Below are 10,692 nucleotides of genomic sequence, written 5' to 3'. Positions count from 1 at the left end.
CTACAATATATAGCTTCTGGAAATGTGTTGACTTTTTTCCCTGACTTGACACACTGCAATTGATTAATTGTCATCGCTACTTCCTCTGCAATTTACCTCGTAAAGCAGTGACTCGGAGTTATGAATTATTAAAAACCGGTAAAACCGTTTTCTGCTTTGGTGGTGCAAAAAATGGTTACTCAAGTTCATTTGACGCATCTTCTCACACAACATAAAGCAGTGTTATTTCAAAAAAGTGAGACATCGTTCAGACATTGCATATTTAAAACAAACATACACTGTAGCCTATACAAAATTGAAAAGCATATTTGATTCCCCACCTTGTTCTCTGTTGAAGTCTTTTCATGTAGCCTAAATCATCAATGGAACCAGAACTCATTTCCTGAATTAAAAAGCATTTCGCATAAAGTAAAAAAATCAATTCGATATTTCCACATGGTATGCAATGACACTTCACCGCAATGTCTTTCCTCTCGAGTCTTTTCGTGCGCCGTGGGCTTCTACGTTCTGCCAAGCAAGTTCCCGGGTAATACTTTCCGTCTATGGTCCCAGATATAACACTTGTACATGTTTAACTCTCTTGTTGTTTCGCCCGGTAACTGTGACTCTGGTGTTCCTCCCCAGTTCTCGGTTCCCCACGCAGGCTGCGGCTCTTCTGCTCGGTAGGCTAGTGTCTGTGCAGTAGCCTACGCGCAAGACGGTTTCCCATACAGCCGCATCAGCTGTAGCGCCTAGGCAACTCCTCTGGTTTCATGGTTTCAGAGAGCGCTGTGAAGCACACCGCGGAGCTGTCCTCGTGCAAGTGCTGAAGCTCTGATGAGCGTTAGTGGAGCGAACGCTCCATTCAAAACCCATCACACAATTAACTTCGGGAAATAGGATTGCACTTGGGAACCCTTTGCAGTCAACAATTGATAACAATGTGTGTTGAAGGACTCAATTAAAATTAAAGAAACACTTGGTAATGTTAATGCGCTTTCTCTTTTAAAATCAAATACAATGCAGTGGAGCATATCATCAAGCAAAACAATAAAAATAATAAAAATAAATAAAATGAAGTGCCTTGACAAACAAGTCTGAAAAACAAGGAGGCGGCATTGTTCAATGGGCATATTAAAAGTTGAAACACTTAAAAGAATTTTCATAGCAATGTGACTATAAACTTGGCTGTCTCTAAATGTGAAAATTTCACCAACTAATGTTACTTAAATGTAACTAATTTGAGAATGGCTACATTATTTTAGTTTGACCACAGATGTGCTGCCTATTTTACTGAAACAATGCATGGACATTAATACCGTTTTAGGTTCCTCTGACATCTGCAACTTATCTGGCATACTCGGCCTTTAGTCATGCTATAAGTCATGATTGTGGTTACATCATCACACCAGATTGAAATCTGGACTTTAATGCCACCATGTGCAGCACACTTGTCAAGAAAATCGACCCCGCAGGAAATAGCTCTGTGTACAGGAATGTGATCTTCGGATAACCTCAATGTTGATAAAGCTGGATGATCCCAGATGTTTAAACAGGTGTTTTAGTGAAGCGATGTGGGAGGAATTACCATGATTTAGCATGCCTGTCCACCACCATTTGCAGGAGACCATGTGTATAAAGAAATACACAATTAAGATAAATAAATAAATACATATACAAATAAATAATAATTACTTCCCACAATAAAAAAATAAAGACTGTCCATGCCAGTGGGACACATTTACATAATGGTGCAAAATCTGGACTTCCATCTGACAAGTGGTGGCGCAGCACTCCCATTGTTCCCAGAGTCTGTCTCTTGTAAACCAGTAACATCTGCGCCCTGGGACACTGGCAGCTCCCTAAAACACACACACACACACACACACACACACACACACACACACACACACACACACACACACACACCATACACACACACACACACACGCCCACATACACACACACACACACACACACACACACACACATACACACACACACACACACACACACACACAGGTATCCATTTAAGAAAATGTATAAAGAAAAACGCATGCAATGTGTTCAACAGAAATACAGTTCTACAGAAAAAAAACCCTCACTTGCTCTGATCCGTGGTGGTTTGTTGGATTGTTTCATGCAAGTGGTCACCTAAGAGCAGAATGTAATACCATATAAAGCTAAAATCATATCAAGCTTGTAATTACGTAACAGATGGTTATTTCACTGAAATAATAAATAACAATAAGAAAATGGAAAGTCTGGCAACGTACTGTGCTCTATATCTGTGGGCGGGTCCGACTGTGGCGGGTCCAGGTTCTGACCGTCAGGTTGCTCATACGTGTTATTGAGATTCCTGTCACATGGACAGAACGGAGTTACAGTGCATCCCCGGCTGTAGAGCAGACATCACCCATCCATTAATCCACTTAAGACACGACACTTCTACATAAATACAAATCAATCAACATTCGGAGATGGGTAACATGCAAATATGCAATACTAAAAGATACCTGAACTGAATATGAACACATGTCAAGGCAAACTGTGTCCAGGTACTGTGCGTCTTTACTATCTGTTCCCTAATCATCAGCGTTAATGTTTCTATCCAGCTGGTAAAAAGAATGGGTCATTTGGGAGAGAGATGTACGGCCGCACAGCAGCATGGGAGGGCAAGCGGCGCTCCCAAGGTCATTATCCAGCTCATTAATGCCCAGTCTATTGAGTACTGCATATTTGTGGGCCATCATTCCTCTTATCTGTGTCAGAGCAGACTGAGGGGACGACGCCCTGTAAATGTTAGCTAGTTAAGTGGGAGGGAAGATAGCATGAGGTGACGCAGAGATGTAAGTCACCACATACACTGCAAAAACTGCTTATCTAACAAAATCTAACCAAGTGTTATTAATCTTATATCAAGATAAAAAAAACTAGTTGGTATTGTTTTCAGTATAAAGAGACTTACCTAGCGCTTTCTTGTGAAATCATTTGACTTAATTTAAAAACAAATTGACTTATTTTAAGACATCTCATCTTGAAAACAAGCAAATTTGTCTGCCAGTCGCTAAGCAAATTTGTCCTAAAACAAAGCAAATTTGTCTGCCAGTCGTTGAGCAAATTTGTCTCGATAAGACTCCTTAAAATAAGTTAAAGTCTTCTTAAATTAAGTCAAAATGATCTTTGAGAGGGCTTAGGTAAGTTTTTTCATACTAAAAACAATACCAAATAGATTTTTTAATCTTAATATAAGATCAATAACACTTGGTTAGAATTCATTTTTTGCAGTGTAGGATGGTGTTTGTATATCAGGCTTATAAATCTTGAAAGATTACAATATCAGCAATCAACAACTAGCATTGAAGAACAAATATTATTATATAGATGTTTTTGCACTAAGAGTGAAGAAGACTGACTGTATAATCATCAGTATGTGTGTCTCCATGTAAACACACTAGCATATATGTATGTGCACACATATGTGTGTGTGTGTGTGTGTGTGTGTGTGTGTGTGGTGTGTCCTTGCCTGTTGGTCTCTGGAAGCACAGACAGGTGGTCTGGCGGCTGTGTGTGAGGTGGTTCAGGACGTGAGTTTGACTGTGTGTGCAGCATCACTGTCTCTCCATGGGGCCGCTGCTCTCCACCTGACCCCAAAGACGAGGCTGCAGCTCCCACTGGGGGATAGAAACATGCAACCACTCTCACAACCCTCCTACACCACTGAAATACAGCCAGATGTTTTGCATGTTATGTCTGTTCTGGACACTTGGATGATGATGAACCTCTCTAAGGTTTATCAGAAGGCTGTGAGTGATCCTTACCCAGAAATCCATTCTCTACTTTGTGGTCGTTCAATTGATTTTTTCTGAGTGGATGGCTCTGAAAAGGCTCCCCTCCATTCATATCAGTCAGTCTGCAGTGACAAACCAACATGCTGAGCCACTTTGAGACAGCCATATGTATTTAACGACCACCCCCATTACATAACGTCTATGTAGAGGACTAAGAAATATGACCCATTTTGCCATTCTGTTTATGAAAAGCATCATCATTTTAACCCTGGATATGGTACTGTTTGTTACCTTCGAGGTTGGCTGTGGAAACTGCGATTCTGATTGGCCCGCCTTGGAAAAGGACCCCTCTAAGGGGGACAATAGCAAGTGAATGATGATGATGAAACTGAATGAGGCAGCCAGGACATCACAGGTACACGTAATATTGGAGTGTACAGGCAGGGGAAGGATATCATGCAGCAGAACATGAGGAAGGCTGAGGGAGCTCACCTGTTGTAAGGCGAGTCGGAGCTGCAGGGCTTGGCTCAGTTTATTGACCAGCCGCTCCTGCACTGAGCCATCAGAATCCTGCAAGCCACAGGCAGTTTTTCCAAATTCCAGATCTTGCAGAATATCACCAAAATAGGATATTAAAATAATAAATATGTGACTAAAACAAGGTATTGGTTCTCACCTTACACTTGGATAACATGCCCAGGGCTTGTTTGTAGTATAGCGTGGCTTTGTCAGGGTCTCTGAGCTGAAGTCGTATTTCCCCCAAACCTTCACAAGCCTGCCACTGCCCCATGTAGTCCTCTGGGGAGAAGAACAGGAGGAAGACAATGATCTGCTGATAGGTTTACTGCCCATTTAGTCCCTTTACCTCTTGCCTCTGGAGCCAGTTGTGACTCCAGTAGGGAGGTAACGATGCACTATGAATCGGTTAAAAAACAATACACATGTGTGAAGATTGCAACCGATGGAGATAAAAATGAATCAAGGTGCAATTTTTAAACAGAATAGGGTGTAATCTGCTTTTGATTTCACTTGTTTGATGTCAGACGTCAGTATGTAGGCCTATTCAATTGTTGGTTGGTTCAGACAGAACGAGAACATCTTGAAATGGGTGCAGCCGGTGCACCGTCCAGCTTAAGTCAGCAGTTTGGCTTCCCTGTGTTTATGAATGAAAATATTGAGAAAATTGCATTGTGACTCATACCGAATCCTGAGTTGAGCGTACAGTATAGTTCCATCCCTAGACACCAACAAGGAAAATACTATATCTACTATACTAATATGAACCAAAAATAAAACTAAAGCTGGGAACAGACCTCACGACTTTTCAGTCGCACCTGATAAGATCGAGAGCAAGTAGACCAAACCTAGAGACGGAGTCTGGAATGATTGTGAGTTAGTTATGAGCAAAGATTCTAGAGCGCTACGCTTAAAAGTTTGAATCAAATTTGATTGAGCTCAGATCAGGCTCAGGACCATTCAAGATAACATCAAACATGTTTGATTGAATCTCGATAGAGTCAAAAATGGAAAGAATCGCAAAGGATTCAAATCTGTCACCAAACACACATATGATTCCTGCTGCAACTGACCACCGCAACTACCCGTGACTCCTTCACATGTCCCATGATTGTCATGGACGTTCCATCCTTTCAAAATCTGGCTTAAAATCTGGAGGTCTGTTCTGTCCAGCATAACATGACCAAATTAATTCAAATTCTGATACATTTTAGCTAAGCATCAGTTAATGTGTTCTTTTTTGGATCGGCTTTTTGAAGACCAGGCAATCCAGATAGCATCAGCTCTCCTGCTGTTAATTAGAAACCACCTCACGCGTGACCCCCATACCTGTGTCTTTGAAGGCCTGCAGAGCATGAAGGTAGCTCTCGCCAGCCTCCTCCAGCTCCCCCAGCTGAGTGAGAGCGAAGGCCAGGTTACTGAAGCAGCGGCCCTGAGCCCGACGGCTACCCTGGGACCCTGGAGAGGAACACAAAAGCTCTCTCATCTACTCAACTCCTGGGTATATACTGGGTATTTCAAAACTCAGTCAGTTAAAATACACACATTTTGAAGGTCACAATATTTCTGTAAACGTTGCATTCTGTAGCCAGGGCTTAAAATTCATTTTTCAAAATGGGGGGGAATTCCCCCCTTAGGTTATTCATGTGGGGGGGATTTACACAATTTGGGGGGGAGGGGGGGTCGATTCTGATACCAAGTCAAGAATTGCGATTTCAATACTAAAAAAAAAAAAAGTGTTTGATTTTGGGGCCCCCACCACCCTGACGTCATCAGTAATATATACTGTAGTGGGATCATTCACAACAGTGGACATCCTAGATTCTGCTTGACTCTCTCCACACACACAAACACACACTGAAAATGATAGCTTATGTGATCTGTTTCTATCATATATTTTTGAATTCATATAGAGTGTATTTATTTAATAATGCATTTTTTAAAGTATAGCATTTTACTAGTAATTACTATAGTAGCTAAACATATTTAGTAATTTGAATGCCTCATATTGACGTTTAACCTATAACACTTCGGCATATCTTTAATGTGGTGTGTAGGTCCAATTGAGTGCACATTGGTGATGAGTAGGTGTAATTCAGTGCCTGTCACTTTAAGAAAATACCTGAGAGTAATTCTATGAAGTAATTAGCCCCCCTTCAACCTGACGGTTTTAGGCTGCAGTTGCTAGTGAATAAAAGTTGTGCATAGTGCGGTATGTGTATGCAAATCATTATGTTTTCTATGTCATTAGATACAATAAATGTTCAAAAAACTAACATGTCGAAGACAATCTTTCTGGGATCAAGTGTTGACGTGACCTGAGCTAGCAGGATAGTTACCAAGGAGCTCTTTCCAGATGTAAAAGTTTGCCATGGTAGCGTAGCCTATTTGCGTAAGCGCAAAGTGGTTCTCTCTCTCTCTCTCTCTCTGTCTCTCTCTCTCTCTCCGTGTGTGTGTGCGTCTGCATGAGGCTATGTTCAATTCAACTCGGTAGTTGATCAGTCCGGTCAATAGCACCGCATTCACGCCACTTAATGATTAGGCTATATTAACGTCATCAGACAGGCTGTAAAAGTGTATGCGGGAATTTCTCGCATTATGATGGCTAGAGTTGCGGGACTTGAACAAATTATGCAACTGTGCAGTGAAATTTAAGCCCTGGTAGCTATATCTATAGCTATATATAACAGACAAAAACATGCAAACATTCAACTGTGTGTTTAATGTTTTTAAGGAATTTGAAAAGATAAAACCACTACAGCATAAAATAATATATAATATAAATATGTGCTAAAGTAAAATCTCCCAAGACTAACTGTACTGATAGCACTACAAAGGTGAGCCCACAGCATTCTCTTCAGTAATGCTAACTGTAGCAGCAGGTTTCACAAAAGTGCTGTGGTAAGCTGCTTCTGTTCATCCCTGGGGAATGACTATGTCTACACTCAACATTTACATTAAAACAAACTGCCCACCAGACAAATCACTGACATCTACAGGGAATTCCATTACTGACACAGAGGTTGGAGCCAGCTACCTTGCAGCACCATCAGGAAACAAGGGGCTGATATAAATATATATATGATAGAAAAATACATATAAACACCAATGTACAGAGCCACTGCCATTTACTGCAGTTTTTAGCATCAGCTTTTGAAGCGGTCATATGTTAATGTTACTCAAACCCATATAGTAGTAGACTTGTGTGTGTGACTTACCATGCAAGGCTGCTGCCTCTCTGTGGAAGTCCAATGCTTGTTGGTACTGACCCAGAGTGTTGTGGACCGCACCCAGATTCTGCAGTACCACGGCGAGCCTGCGTGGTTTGGACCGTACCAGAGGCAGGGCCTGCTCATAGCACTCAGCTGCCTCCCCAAACAGCTTCAGCTGGGAGAAGCTCAGGCCAAGCTCATTGTACAGCTTACCTGTGGTCCAGAAAGCAGACACCAAGCCAGACATGACCATACACAACACTGACAACACTGTGTAAAGAACACAAAAGACCTCATGAAAAATGTAGTTGTCAAAGCTATTTTACTGAGAACTAATCAATATTCATAGCATTTACTTAACAGTACCATATTATTATTATTTTAATCATCCCATATTATGAACTGGAGGTATTTTATACATGACTTGATTATGAATTCAGTAAGCACATCCCTTTGGCAAATATATAACGGATGGAAAGATGCAGCTAAATGCTGAGTTGCTTTATCTAAATATTATGCTCTCTGCAGATTACAGGGTAATTTATTTTTTAGCTCCATTGATTAAAGGAAAACCTGACTTGACAATAAATGTTCAGCTTTAGGAAAGGTGGATAAGTCAGGAAAATATTATTAGGACTTGTGCCAAGCATCATTGATCCATATAAAAAAGTCAGTGTGAAATACACACTGACAGATTCAGGTAAGAGGCTTTTGGAGAATGTGAGAAGTAAAAGCTAGCTAGCAGCTATAGAAAAATATAGAGAAAAAACTATGCTTTTTAAGAGTGCAATGATTTTAAATATGATTTGAAAATATACAATAAGTACAAAATGTACACCCAACATTAGCCCATCTATTCCACATAACACACATGTGAATTCAGCTCATTTTGCTCAGCTTGGAGGTGCCTCACCGAGTGAGTGTTGGTCTGTGAGGCTCACACTGAGCTCCAGGCATTGAGACAGCGCACCTATGACGTCCTCAGACGAGAAACTCTCACTCTGGAGCATGTGGGTGCTTGTCTGCTTCAGGGCCACGGCTGCGGAGTCCAGGCGGCCCGCCACCCGGTAGCTCTCTGCGGCCCTCCGGAACACCTCAGCGGCCTGACTCCAGTCCTGGGGGACAGAGGGGTGGTCAGATGAGAGTCTGTGCAGCTCAGCAGCGAGAACAGGGCACCAGTAAGGCAACTGTGATGGGCTCAAGTATGAAGAAGTGCAAGCACTCCAGAAATGACCTAGTGAGAATGTTAATCAATTTAGATGACACTGCTTGATAATTACTTTTAAAGTTAGTTTCATGTATCACTTCGATCCCTGTTCCTCAATTTAAAATATTATCAAATGTTAAATAGGATAAACTGACAGTGAGAAGCAAATCAATAAAATTATTCTAAAAATCTACTGTAGAATTCAGCCAAGAACATTGCTGGCATATTTTAGGGGTATGTGTACCAATGGCATCTATGCACTTGCAATGATGACTGAAAAGGTGTGCTGTGAATACATTTTCCTCATACATTTATATCTTTCAACAATTTCCCTAAATGTAAAGCTCCACTACACTCTTTTCCAAAGCCTTTACATGTAATATATCTCAGAGAAAGAAGTGTATGTTGTAAATCTAGATAAATGAGACTAGAGCTGCCCTGGAGCAAGTGTAGGCAAGCACAAGATGAATGACCTTCATGCGGATGTGGCAGCGGGCCAGCTTCATGCAGGTGTCCCCCTCGCTGCTTCCATCTCCCTGGGAGCGATAGAGCTGCGCAGCCTGGAGATAGTGTCCTGCCGCCTGGGCCTGATCCTCCAACACCTCATGGGCCACACCCAGGTTGTACTGGAGGTCTGCCACCCGCTCCCTCTTCTCACCTGGCTGGGCTTTCCTCAGGAAGTCGATACCTTTTTGAGGCTTGCCAGCCTCCACATAAGCAGCACCCAGGTTGAAGGCACATGCTCGATGTACCTTTGTTTCCTTGATCTGAAGAGGGTGTGAGGCATGAAATGTTGGGTTTGATGTGAAGCATAAGAGACAAATTACCAAATTCATCAAGGCTGCACTAAAATATATTTCCATGAATAGATACTGTAAGATTTGATGCTCACTTTATATTTTGAATGTGTCTAAGCTAAGCTCAAATAATCTTCTGGGGCCTTATATAATTCAAATAATGTTCAACACTTTAACTGACTATGGACCCTTTCATAATTCCAATAACAAATTGGCCCCAATGTTCAACATTCCATATGTTATCTTAATGCAGAGGAAGTGACTAAATAACAAGCAATGTTTTTGAAATTGTTGAAAGATTGTGGAAATTTACAATTATAACAACAATATATATTTCTGCAAAATATAAAATGATGATGCTGTTCTTTACCTCTACTGCTGCTTTGTATGCCTTCTTGAAGCAATTAAGGGCTTCGAGACAGTCACCTTGTTTCAGTGCACTGTGTCCTGCTGATGTTAACTTATCGATGTCTGCCTGAGCCTGTGACTCATCTGTGGTCCCACTTTTACCTCTCAAGCTACCATCACTCTTCTTTTTTCTCTTGCGGCCCTCATGGGGTGAAGAGCCACCAGAAGCCATGGAGAATAGATCACAAAGATTCTACATGAGAGCATGGTGGAAAAGCTGAAGATAGACACAGGGTTACAGTTAATCATTTAGGACATACCGGTATTAACAATTATTCTTAAAAGTAAGTTTGAAGAACCTATGCACGTTATACAAGTGCTTGAAGACCACCTGGATATATTGGATAGAGCCAACTGAGAATGATGAGGTAACTGCCTCCCTCTCTGCAAGGATTCACTACACTATTTAAACATTAATCACTAGTGCAGTCTAATGTAACAGTGGAGACTGGGTAGGAATTTGTCTAAGCCCTTGTTCATTTGAAAACTCACGACACAAGAAACATCGAGGAGGTTAACCTCTGAAACTTTGTATGATTAGACCAAATGTCAACTCAATGACCTTAAATTAATCTTACTTTTAGTTTGTTGGATAACGTTACCTCACAGCCATTTGCCTGCTGTCATTGTTGTATCCAATGTTTCGGGTTATATGGGGTGAACAGTATTTATCGCTGCCACACTTACCCTTTTCCCACAGAGCACAGAAATTCACGGATGTTCCATTGACAGGTGTTGTTTCTAATCCATCAAGCTACTTAAAAATATCAAGCTGTAGTCCT

General features: G+C 41.3%; 1 protein-coding gene across 4 annotated transcripts; it reads right to left on the bottom strand.

The window, feature by feature from the left end:
• Positions 1-40: 40 nt before the first annotated feature.
• Positions 41-10,685, bottom strand: LOC125305825 (tetratricopeptide repeat protein 24). 4 transcript variants are annotated; one of them, XM_048260817.1, is made up of 15 exons: positions 10,598-10,685; positions 9,873-10,127; positions 9,179-9,472; positions 8,412-8,613; positions 7,505-7,768; positions 5,616-5,744; positions 4,447-4,568; positions 4,263-4,340; positions 4,062-4,120; positions 3,801-3,892; positions 3,506-3,653; positions 2,256-2,377; positions 2,085-2,133; positions 1,725-1,841; positions 41-1,582 (listed from the first exon to the last, which is right to left on the bottom strand). In XM_048260817.1, the coding sequence occupies exons 2-15, from the start codon at positions 10,080-10,082 to the stop codon at positions 1,564-1,566; spliced, it is 1,905 nt and encodes a 634-aa protein (XP_048116774.1). In that variant the 5' UTR covers positions 10,083-10,127; positions 10,598-10,685; the 3' UTR covers positions 41-1,563. The 4 variants fall into 4 exon arrangements, with proteins under 4 accessions (XP_048116774.1, XP_048116775.1, XP_048116776.1 ...); XM_048260818.1 differs by having other exon boundaries at positions 2,256-2,338; XM_048260819.1 differs by having other exon boundaries at positions 7,505-7,711.
• Positions 10,686-10,692: the final 7 nt, after the last annotated feature.

Source organism: Alosa alosa, chromosome 13 (genome assembly GCF_017589495.1).
Source record: "Alosa alosa isolate M-15738 ecotype Scorff River chromosome 13, AALO_Geno_1.1, whole genome shotgun sequence".
Lineage (NCBI taxonomy): Eukaryota > Metazoa > Chordata > Actinopteri > Clupeiformes > Clupeidae > Alosa > Alosa alosa.
Note: the sequence above shows the minus strand (reverse complement) of the source record. Positions and strands in the feature narration are given on the sequence as shown.